The sequence below is a fragment of the Colletotrichum costaricense genome (genome assembly GCF_030867565.1).
Source record: "Colletotrichum costaricense strain IMI 309622 chromosome Unknown Scaffold_6.1, whole genome shotgun sequence".
NCBI classification, from domain to species: Eukaryota; Fungi; Ascomycota; class Sordariomycetes; order Glomerellales; family Glomerellaceae; genus Colletotrichum; species Colletotrichum costaricense.
The window spans coordinates 2,924,413-2,935,942 of record NW_026848235.1 but is presented as its reverse complement, the minus strand read 5'-3'; the positions used below and the strand labels follow the sequence as shown (position 1 = coordinate 2,935,942).

Here is an 11,530-nt window from a genome sequence, read left to right as displayed (position 1 = left end):
ATCAAAAAGGGGAAAGGATTTGGTCCCAATGGTGCAGTCAAGACGATGGAGTAACGTGATCTATTGATGTAATAGCAGGGCCCAAAGTATCGCATTCTGCTTTTCAATTTCTATTCACTCAAAATCGTCTTACTAACAGATGGAAACTCATCAAGCCGCCATCTGAGGTTCGATTTCGTGCCAGTTGAGGCAAGGGCTATGAAGTTGTCCGCCCTGAGTACTCGGCAGGCTTTCTCACCTTAGGATCAATCCTGGCAGCACAGGGTTTAATCGAAATCATCTATGCATGCACTGTGAAAGTCCTTGAACCTCAATTACAAGTGCGCATAATGTGGGATTGGCACGACCGTGACACAAACACCGGACCGAAAAAAGAGCAGTTCCGCAACCTCATTTCGAGATTTGCCTCTAATAAGTGCTGTAGCACAGAAACTCGCCGGTTCACGGACTCAGCGTCATCTTTTGTTCATTGGAGCATTGCCTTGGCGTGCCCAATGTCAATAGGTACTAACTTTATCTACTTCAATTACGAAACTCACTGAAAGCTAAGAGCTTCGAGGCTGCAATAATTGAAGCGAGAACAATTTCTTCGTCGCCGAGTTATCATTACTTGAACAGGACATGAAATTGAAGCCTGGCAAATGATGGCGCTAGCGGTAGGTACAGATGCAATTTTAGCTTTCTCTGAGTCCAATCAAGTTCAGGGCAAAATTGAGCCGTGCTCAGCCGCCAGCTGACATGGGCCCTCTCCTATGGACTGCCTTGAGCGCTGGTCAGTTCAAAAAGCAATGCATAGCGGACCCAACACCATACCACCGAGCAAAAGTTATTCCTTGCGGCCAGTGTGGATTGAACACACGACCTTCAGATTAAGTGATTGAAGTTGACTTCAGTCTGACGCTCTCCCAACTGAGCTATGTCCGCCGCTGGATGTTGTTGACGATGAAGGAGGCAGTAGCAGCCATGAATCGTGATTTAGGGTTCCAGGCCCTGCGGGTCCAGGTCAGATGTATCCCGGCACGGCAGCCGAAGACCTCATGCACCCGGGACAACCCAGGCCGCCTACAGTAAGCCAGCCGGTTGGGTCTTGAATTAGCTGAGGTACACAAAGGCTGATGAGTACTAAGTTCAACTCACTTGAAGAACTCAGGATTGGCTTTTACCAAGGCGAATATATAGTTCTTCTTCCAGACTTGATGGATCGCGGTCATGTCATCATGTCAAGAACCGAGACGAAATGCCGGATGCCAATGCAACATATGAGAATCCGTTCTTTTCAACGGCTTTTAATTTCTCATACTACGGGGATCGTCTTCTCTCGTTGGTCCAAAACATAGCCGAAAGCTTCATCCAATATCCTCAAACCTTCCTCGATCTCATCCGCGTCCACAGTCACAGGAGGTGCCAGCCGGAAAACACCGCCCATACCCGGCAGATTAACAACGTTACACGACAGTCCCAAGAACATCGCCCTATCGGACACGGCCTGACCAAGATCTGATCCAGGTGCCTTCGTCTTAGCATCAGAAATGATCTCGATACCCTGAAGCAGGCCGCGTCCGCGGACATCGCCGATGCACCAGTACTTCTCTTGAAGCTTCAAGAGACCAGCCCGAAGCTGTTCTCCGCGATCAGTAGCGCGCTGGCAAATGTTGTCTCGCTCCACAATCTCGAGGACCTTATTGCCAACTGCTGCTGTAAGGGGGTCGTTGAGATGCGTCGTCAGCCAGAGGAAGCCGGCGTCTTTGCACCCTTGCGCGACCGCGGCTGTCGTACTGACAGATGCCAGAGGTAGGCCGCATCCCAGAGTCTTGGACAGGCAAAGAATGTCCGGGACGGTATTGTCGTGCTCAAACGCGAACATTTGGCCAGTACGGCCTACACCTGTCTGCGCCTCGTCGAGAATAAGCAACATGCCACGCTTCTTGCACTCCTCGCCTAGACGCTTGAGGTAGCCCTTGGGCAGGTCAAGGATGCCGCCGGTGGAGAGGATGGGCTCCATAATGAATGCAGCCAGAGAGCCGACGCTCTGCCTATCAATCATAGACCAACCGAAGTCCATCTCCTTCTCCCAGTCGTAGGCGCCGTCGGCAGTGCGGAAGATGGAACGGTAGGCGTAAGGTGCGGGGAATGCGAGCTGGCCCGGCATTGCAGGACCGCCGTTCTTTCGGCCGGCGGAATATGTTGCGGAACCGGAACCTGATGTGAGGCCGTGATAACTTGCGGACATGGCGACGATTTCGAATTTGCCGGTGTGGAGCTTTGCCATCTTGATGGCGGCTTCTGTTGTTTCTGAACCAGTGTTGAGGAAGAAGGACTTTAGGCGGATCTTAGTCAATATGATCCAAACAAACTGAGAACCATGATAGGGGCATTACCTTTTCCAAGGGAAAGGGCAGCAGCTTGCCCAATCTCTCGGCGAGATCAGCAACTGGTTGAGTGATCATGTTACTGAGCAGGTGGTCGAGCTCAGCGACATATTTCTGAACGACCTCCACGATTTCCGGATGTGAGTGGCCCAGCAGAGAGCTCATTTGACCAGACGTGAAGTCCAAGATTTGGCGACCTTCAGCATCGTATAGCTTCGTGCCCTTAGCTTTCGTGATGATAACGGGAGAGTAAGGGACGCCCGTTGACATCAGATACTTGTCGGTCTTCGCCCAGAAGGCGGTTGTGCTCTCGGTAGCCATGATAAATGATTGATAGATGGATAACAATGCTCGTTAGAATGGAAAGAGACCACCGACAATGGTTCACCACATTTGCGTCTAGATCTTGTAGGACCGTGGGTATTTATCTGGGATGATAACAACATGTGTGAGTTTACCGCGGGTAGCGGGGCTGAGGGGCATCTCAACTTGCCCGAGGGCGATATCTTTCCCGCGGAGCATTTTAACAGTCCCGCCTGTTCTTGAGCACAAGCCTCTCAATTTTGTCCAGTTTTCCGAGGAAGGTGGCTACTGTTAGACTCTCAATGATTATTACATGTATTGAAGCGGAAACTGCGACAGTGTGCATCTCAGGCTGGCAAGCCTAAACATCAGCCTGCCTATTCTTCATCCATGTTTCAAGCTCGCCAATTCTATCAAGTAGCCCAATGTGTTCCACATAAGTGTCCGGACGAACGTAGACGTATCCGGGGTTGTCAAACCCATACAACTTATGCAAGCTCCCGTTTTCGTCAAAATATCCCACATCTTCTTGACTGGAGATGATGTGGATATCAACAGGTCCGCATTCAGGTGCAGAAGCGTTCAGCTCCTTCTCGGATGCGAAGTTCTCACCCAAGCCAGTAAATAAAAGGAGTTGATAGTCCAAAGAACGAAAGATATCATGCAGCTTCCCCTGCCCGTCCGGGCCTATCAAGGTACCGTTTGGCGCTCTATCCCCTCCGCGCACTGGACCGATGAAGCCGCTGCCAGTAGCCACAATGTCGCTCTTTCTATAGCGGATGTGGAGTTGGGATGAGAATCTGTAAGCCATCTTCCAGCGATCAGAGTCTTTGAATATGAAAGGTTGGACAATCGGCCCGAGGTAGTTGCGAAGGAAGGTGGCAACAAAGTTCTGCGATGTCATGACCGTAAATATGCGGTCGGTCCTAGCGAGAACTGTCTTTCCGACTGGTGACCTCTCGTTGTTATACGTATCGAGAAATTCGGGGTTCCTTCTGCATTTCAGGACTTCCGCTAGTTTCCAGCCTAGGTTGATCGAATCCTGTATGCCAGTATTCATGCCCTGGCCGCCAGCGGGGCTATGAACGTGAGCTGAATCACCTGCCAAGAACAGACGTCCATCCCGATAACTGTTGACGCCACGGTTGGACAAGTGAAATTTGCTGAGCCATATCGGATCGAAGAGCTCTCCTTGGCCTGGTGCCATCTTGTTGAGCTGGTCTTGGAAGTCCTGGAGTGTCGGGTCTCTTTCCGTCTTTCCCAGCCAGCTGCTCCCGGCGAGACGAATAACATCGTCATCAAGCGGGATGACAATAAGTGAGCCCTGACCCAGCATGAACATCGCTTTGCCTGCTTGAGGTTGCTTCCACTTGACGCGACAGTCGCATAGGAGGAACTCCTGCGGATACTCTGCGCCCTTGAACTGAAACCTTTTGCCAGCTTCCCGAACGGTGCTGTTTGATCCGTCTGCGCCGACGACATATTTGCAACGGAGACGTCCGACTTGCGATCCCTTCTTGAGTGCCACCGAAACTCCGGTCTCATCCTGGGTAATTGATTGTGCCGTAATTCCACGTTCAGGGAAGACCTCGGAAACCTCCTCCAGGCGTTTGCTCAAGAAGCGCTCCGTCTCAGCTTGTGACGCCAACAAGGGGCGAGGAAAGTCTGTTCCGTACTCGCGCGCAATTCCATCGGAGCTGCCGAAGGTGATGTCAAGGACGGGTTTCTGGTTGATCCACGTCGCTATGCCGGTCGGTTGCCGTGCCCGTGAAATGAGTTCCTGGACGTCTCCAAAGCGATAGAGTAACTCCTGTGTCCGAGGCTGCACCACGAGCGCTCTTGATTTATCCGATACCTCCACCCTCGATTCCACGATCCGGAAACTGACGTTTCTCGCGGCTAACTCAATGGCTAACGTTAGGCCTGTAGGACCTGCCCCAACGATGAGGACGTCGACTTCTGACATACTGAAGTACTCGGGTTCAGATGAGCAATGAGATCAATCAGTGCATGTCACGCACCATTACGATGTACGTTGAATGCAAGACAGGTTCTATAGAATGAAAACAGCTTACCTGGATTCATTGCTCAGACCGTGATGACGTTATGGATGACGCAGGTCTCAGTCTGTGGCTTTCAACTAAGGCTCTCAATTTGGCTTACTGTGAACACTCGGACAGCAGCAGCGCGGTTTTGAAACGGCCCTAGTACATTCATCTGGTGAAAACTCCAACAGTCATTTGATCTATTCAATCTTACTGGACTCCGTATTTCCATTTTTTAACAGTAGTTTTGATTCGCTTGCTAAAGTTTTGTCGTGTCTGAATGAGTTGATACTCTCTCCAAGAGTCCCATCCATAACTTAGGCAAGTAACAAAAGGTGGTTGCCAGTTGGAACACTTGCAGCACTTCTAAAATCCGGATGGGAAGTTTTAACAGACTTTTCTGCTCAATCGTAGGCGTGCTTGAGACCAGCCTCTTCAATCAACAATAGCGGAAGATAAGGACGCAAAGTAGAACATTCGGTTACAGATCAATAATCTATTCATTCACCAAAGTCCATCATCAGTCCCGTCTTATGTGAAACTAAATAGAACAACCTTGGGGGGGGCGGGGTAATCAGAATCAGAATCTCAATGGCTTTGGGCACCAATATTCACGCCAAGCCAGGGCGATTACGGCAGGCAACGTTCGTTGGACATGCAAGTCGCTGCATCTAGGTCAATAACAATGCATCATCAGTCCATCTGGCCTCCAGCTAGAAGCAATGAGATGACAGCTGAAGTCTGGATTGGTCTGTTGGCTGTCGATGCTGCAAGCTGTTGCCGCTCAGTTTCTGATTTGTTCAGCTACTGCCGGAGGCCGTCAATCTACTCCACACACACTTGCAAGTTGCCTTGCCCAACAGACGAGCCAACAACGGCAAAAGCGAGCTACAAGAAGAGAGGTTTTCCCCGTCCGAAGGATGTCGGAAATTGTTCAGACTCAACCGTTTCTAGTTCAGTCCTACATCATCTCAGTATGTCTGAGGCGAATTTCCATCGGATCGACCCTCATGGGGACGTCGTCATTCTGCTTCGCAATCCCGGGGCTTCGTTTGCTGTATGGGACGCTGACCTGTCATCCTCAAGAAAGAGGGCGACGGAACCGTAAGCATAATGCTATGTCGATTTCGTCCTTCTGCTCGGATGATGCTGACATACAAGCAGCCCTGTAGCACAAGACATCTGCGGTTCTTCTCCCAATTACGACGAAATTCCTGCACCCGAATCAGTTCCAGAACCACCAATGGAGGAAGCCCCAGCGGAAGATTATGCCCTTGATCCTTGGGATTTAGGCATAAGAAAGAAAAAGAAGAAAAAGAAGACAATCTTATTCAACTTCGATGATGCTGAAACCGTCGAAGCAGCAAAGCCATACGAAGAGCTGATACCAGAACCGGAGGTATATCCCGAGCCAGTACCAGAGCAGGAGGCATATATTGAGCCAGAACCAGAGCAGGAGGCATATCTCGAGCCAGAGCCAGATCCAGAGGCATATGGAAGGCTACACCCAGAGCCGGAGACATATGAAGAAACGAAGCCAGAGACACCCGAAGAGCTAGAGGTGAGATATCTTGTATCGTCGAGACACCTCGCTCTAGCATCCCGGTACTTCTCGACTAAGCTCTCTGGCCCGTGGATTGAAGCTTCGGTCAGGGTCATTGATGGCTGTTATCACATGGAGGCAACAGATTGGGATCCCGAAGCGCTCCTGATTCTGATGCAAATCATCCACGGAAAGACGAGAAGTGTGCCCCGTCAGGTAGATCTCGAGATGTTGGCGAAGCTGGCGGTCCTTGTGGACTACTATGATTGTCATGAAGTCATCGAGGTTTTCTATTCTTTGTGGATCGAGCCTTTGAGAGAAGATCTCGCAAGTCATTACTGTCGAGATTCGGTTCTCTGGCTTCTCATATCGCACGTTTTTAGAGAAGACGCCATCTTCAAAGACATGACAGAATTGGCCGTGCTGCAAAGTGCTGACCCTATACAAACCATGGAACTTCCTATTCCCTCGATAGTCGTTGGTAAGTGTTCTATCTGTGCTTCACTTGCTCGCTCGCTAATTATTGCAAAGATTTGGTGGACTGGCGCAGACAAGACGCGGTCGAGTTCATCTTCGGAGTGCTTCGCAATCTCCTTGATGCGTTCCGATGCGATACAGCTGGTTGCGACTTTACATGTAGCAGCGTTCTCTTTGGAGCCCTGACTAAAGAAATGGATAGATACGAGCTACTCGACCCCAAGCCAGTCAAGCCTTACCAAGGATACTCCATCGAAGACACGGAGAAAATTGTCAGGAGTTTCCGTTCTCCAGAATGGCGTACCAGATATAAACAAAGGGAAAAGCATCCATGCACTCTCCTAAGCATGATAGAATGTTATCTCAATGCAGACTTCGACAAAAGCAAACAGGGCTTCGAGCTGTTCGAAGTAGTTTCGGCGCGAGTCAACGGGGGACTAAACCGGGGGAAGGGGAAGAATGTACCAGCGGACGAGGAACCTGCGCCCACTTTGGAAGACTAAGGTAGATAAGGGCAATCAGACACCTAGATGTTTTCACCAGGCCCAGCTCGATTGTTCGCCTGGCTACAGCATCGCACCTGTGATTTCAGTAATTTTGTCGGGGGCTCTGAGAAACGTTTTTAATCTGGAGATATTCCAATCAAAGTTAGCTTCCTCTACCTTACTGGAGCCAAACATCACGGTAATCCTACAATTTGTAATGACCCCCGAGGTATCTATAATCCAGCGCAAGTGAGAGTTTACTACCTTGATTTCTCTATATGCTAGGCACTATCAGCTGGTCAACATCCGGACCCCATCCCTCAGACCTCGAGAACGTGACTGTATTTTCTCCCTCCTTTAGGTTGACGTGAATGGCGCTGCTCCCAGTAGTAGAGAGATGAGAAGTCGAAAGGAAAGCAACTGCCTGCTCTTCTCCATTGACAGATACTGCAGCATGTCGAGAGGCGGTATCGCCGTTCTTGTGGTTGACGACGAGGGTGACCCGATCAGCTGTAGCCACGGTGAAGTTGAAGGTAGCAGTTCCATCTTCGTCGCCGCCCAGATACCCTGCGGCCGAAGAGCCACTGCACTGCGAACAGTCGACGATGCGAGCACCGTTCGAAAGCGCGGCAGTCTCGCCCTCGATCTCGGATGTGATTGTACTCTCGGACCAGGTGCCTGCAGCAGTGTCGAGGTTCCAGGAATCATGCCAGTTGAGAGTCACGGTAGTACCGTCAAATTGAAGAGGCAGCCAGATGTAGGTGCTCGCTGCCAAGTTGGTCGAGTGCCATCTGTCACCCATGTAGATGGCCTTGTCGGTGCCAAGGGGGAGGACGAAGCTGACTTGGCTGTTGTAAGTCTTTGAGCCGACGGGTGCAAACTCCGTCCAGTTAGACCAAGGTCCGGAAAGAGACGTAGCGTAGCTGTAGACCTGCGAAGATGTCAGCAAGTTTCACTCAAACCTTAGTGAAGGGAGTCTTACGTTGTCGTTGGGGTTCCATCCCGTAAGGTGAGAGCCGAAGATGAAGTACGTGCCATCGCGCTTGACAAGCGCGGGTGACTCGGCGAAGTACTGCCAGCCAAATGTCACTTCAGCAACATCGAGGTAGTCATCTGTGAGTTTGATGATGCGAGTACCATACTCCCGCTGTCTGATGGTTAGACCAACTCTTCTAGCAGTAAAAGACAGACTTAAGACTTACGTCCTCGCTCAACAAGTAGGCGCTTCCATCATCGTCCTTGAAAATGCCAATATCGCGACTCTGGAAATCGAAGGGGCGGAAGCTGCGGATATACTCATACTGGCCACAGACGCTATCGCCCGTCGCAACACCGACTTTGGCATCCTTGTAGTCGGAAGAGTCGATGTGGAGGTGGAGAACGTATTTTCCAGTGGCATCGTTCTTGGTGACCTTAGGTCGCTCAATGATGCGGTTGGGACCCAGGTCACCGGCTTCCTCGGTTCGAGTCAAGAGGCGCCCCTGGAAGCTCCACTCAATCAAGTTCGTGGAAGAGTAGCAGTTGACTGCTTGGAACGCAGCACCGTCTGTCTTTTCCTCGCCAATCATGTAGTAAACACCATTTTCCTCACTGCTCCATGTTAGCTGTCTCATACTCTCAAAGCATTGCCATATTTCAACAAGCGTGAGGGCTGCGTTCAACTTACATGATACCTGCGCCATGAGCTTGGACATGCTCTCCAGTATTCGTCTGTGGTTAGGCGAGTCAGAATAAGCTTCTTCGAGCGACTGGGGTCCACTCACGGCGGTCCATGTTGCCCCTGGAACAATACTCAGGGCAGCGTTTACGCCGCCCACGGTGAGGGCGGCGGCCAAAGCAAGTGGTGAGGCACGCATCGCGACTCTGAGTCTCAATGAAGCTACTTGCTGGAGTATGAAGACTCGAGATGCGAACTTGAAGTTCGAGCATCGTGCCAAAGTTGCGCGGCATTCACGATGTTTGTATACACGCTCAAGGTCCAATGCCAATGTCTTGGCAACTTACATGTCAGAACAGATTACGTAGTTGCCCAGCCATTGGGAATTTCTCTGGTTGTTGCGCATATAGAAACACTGGTTCGGGTCAGTATGAAGCGAATGAGCAGAATCTCCAGGTTATACAGCGTCACATTCGACAGGTTGAATTCGGTTAGTCTTCCAATCAAACGACCACTGTGGGGATCTCGGAGCCGAGCATAGCGTCTTTCCCCAGCTTCTTCATCACACTGTAACGGTGATTGTCGATGGGAACCTCCACAGTGACCCCGCATCCAAGGCGGGAAAACCTGCTGATCATCAGGTTCAAGCGATTGCTCAACGCGGTGATCGACAGGGCCAAGACCACGGGCATCGGTTGAGGGGAACGCCGCGACCAGTCCGCGTGATGCAGTTCATTGTATTGATATTTCAATAGTCGAATGCCAAGTAAACTCAGCTTCTTATGGCTGAATGGCTGAATGGCTGGAGGCTGGGGAACCACTGGCTGTGCATCTTTTCTTGCCCCACGAGATGCATCGTCTACAATAGTGTTCAACTTGCCCAATGCAGGTTGATTGAAGTCGTTGAGATGGTAACGGGGTTCTCCGTCGACTCAATGTTAGGAAATGTCTCTGAAACCGAAGCCGTAACTCAAGCCCCATCACCTGTTAACCTCTCACAGCCTCTAATCAACATGATCGCCTTTGGCTGACTGCAAGGCTCAAAACGACTTCAACAAGCTGCAATTAGCTATTAGATCAGGGGATCTTCTATGCAACCTTACAATCTGGCAGCTTCGAACAATTGACCATCACAACGTGCATACTTCAGTCACAGGCCCCACTGAGGTTCAGCATAAGTTGTAATCATCGTCGGTAGATAACTTCGCTTCGACTTATTACAACATCGACTTGAGGTCCTTGAGATTCCATAAAGATGCTAAATGATAGTGAGAGAGATGGAGAATTGAAGAGAGAAACGTATAAAACCAAAAAGCGTATTCTTGGAACACAAGATCCAGGCGGCCAGGCCAGTGAGCACTTGAAGCATAACTTACGGCACGCTACGTCCTTTGAAGTCGAAATGAGCATGTGAGTTCCATTCAGTTCAAAGCAACCATTAGGACTCGCTATCATTGGATATCATGCGATTGACTCGCAAGATAATCCAACTTATTCCGTCTACTTCGATCGGCGTGAACATGAGTGCCGACTTCGAGGGTAGAAACGCATCATTCCATCACAGAAGTCACTCCTCACCAGGAGTGGGGATATGTCCCGACCTCTCGTGCTCGCAGTCAAAAAAATATCGAATCTTGGGGCAACCGGATAACATGAGTTTGTGCTTGCATGAACGGGAAGGGGGTCACAAGGACTGAACGAGAAGCGTGCGATGAAAGCTCGTCTGTAAGTGTCCGATGATTCAAAACAACCAGAGGATTACCGATCTCAGAGTCCAGTCAGAGTGAGGCTGCAACAGGCCGGCGAAGTGGCTTCTCAATCTTGATCTTCCTCGGCATGCAGGTACTAGGGGTTTTAGACTGAGCTGGCCATCCGAACAGTCGCTCGCTGGGCTATGACGACTCTCCCAGGTACCCGGAAACGTTGATCGACGATGACGAGGTTCCATCACATTCGATACGATGAAGCTCTAGACCAGCCGATGTAAATAAGGTCCTCTAGTATCTTGCCAGGGGTGAGATAGCCCTAGGCCACCAATCAAAACCCCGATCGAACGTGATCTCCTGACTTGATGATGCTTGAATCTTCCAGAGACGGGGAACTTTCGACTGAAAATCTAGATGGTGCAATTGAAAGTTCAAGACGACAGCCTTCACATGTTGCTCCGGGCCTCGTAAAATCCTCCGAGGTTCTTTCCCAGCGAGGTGGAACCCTGATATCATTACCATATTTTTGACAATCTCATCCTGGTTTACATGTCAATCATTCGGCATCTCATCCGAAGTAAGACACACAGACGCGTCACTTATGCCAAACTCGCCCAAGGCCACCACTAAGTCACCGTCGATTTCCTGGCCTTGGCGCCTTGCGGCTGCTCCCTTTGCGTATTCGGATTGTTTGGTCGTCCGATGTTGTATGGGTAAAGACCGTACAGACCATCCCTGCTCTCCTACTAAATTTACAACGGCCAACGGGCCCTTTAAAGTCTAAATCCGTGCCCCACGGCCTAAAGCGGATGCTTAATGCGAGAGCATGAATGGACGTCATCCACTGGCGTTCCAGGGACTGATCAAAATAGGCTTCGAGGTGCATGTGGGCCGTTGGGTGTTGATTGAACTCTGAGGTAATGTCCATCGTGACATGGTATGACG

The 11,530-nt window shown here is 50.4% G+C and overlaps 4 protein-coding genes across 4 annotated transcripts; 1 reads left to right on the top strand and 3 right to left on the bottom strand.

Moving 5' to 3' along the window:
* Window positions 1-1,294: 1,294 nt before the first annotated feature.
* Window positions 1,295-2,690, bottom strand: CCOS01_07188 (aminotransferase class-III; the record flags this gene model as incomplete). The annotated part of the gene is made up of 2 exons (XM_060455355.1): window positions 1,295-2,317; window positions 2,379-2,690. The coding sequence occupies 2 exons, from the start codon at window positions 2,688-2,690 to the stop codon at window positions 1,295-1,297; spliced, it is 1,335 nt and encodes a 444-aa protein (XP_060315055.1).
* A 343-nt stretch (window positions 2,691-3,033) lies between these two features.
* CCOS01_07187 (FAD binding domain-containing protein) lies at window positions 3,034-4,638 on the bottom strand (the record flags this gene model as incomplete). Its single annotated transcript, XM_060455354.1, has 1 exon — window positions 3,034-4,638. One exon carries the CDS (start codon window positions 4,636-4,638, stop codon window positions 3,034-3,036), a length of 1,605 nt encoding a protein of 534 aa, XP_060315054.1.
* Window positions 4,639-5,693: 1,055 nt separating this feature from the next.
* Window positions 5,694-7,240, top strand: CCOS01_07186 (uncharacterized protein; the record flags this gene model as incomplete). The annotated part of the gene is made up of 3 exons (XM_060455353.1): window positions 5,694-5,821; window positions 5,882-6,741; window positions 6,792-7,240. 3 exons carry the CDS (start codon window positions 5,694-5,696, stop codon window positions 7,238-7,240), a joined length of 1,437 nt encoding a protein of 478 aa, XP_060315053.1.
* A 256-nt stretch (window positions 7,241-7,496) lies between these two features.
* CCOS01_07185 (glycosyl hydrolase family 43 protein) lies at window positions 7,497-9,078 on the bottom strand (the record flags this gene model as incomplete). The annotated part of the gene is made up of 5 exons (XM_060455352.1): window positions 7,497-8,153; window positions 8,205-8,369; window positions 8,425-8,812; window positions 8,889-8,932; window positions 8,986-9,078. 5 exons carry the CDS (start codon window positions 9,076-9,078, stop codon window positions 7,497-7,499), a joined length of 1,347 nt encoding a protein of 448 aa, XP_060315052.1.
* Window positions 9,079-11,530: the final 2,452 nt, after the last annotated feature.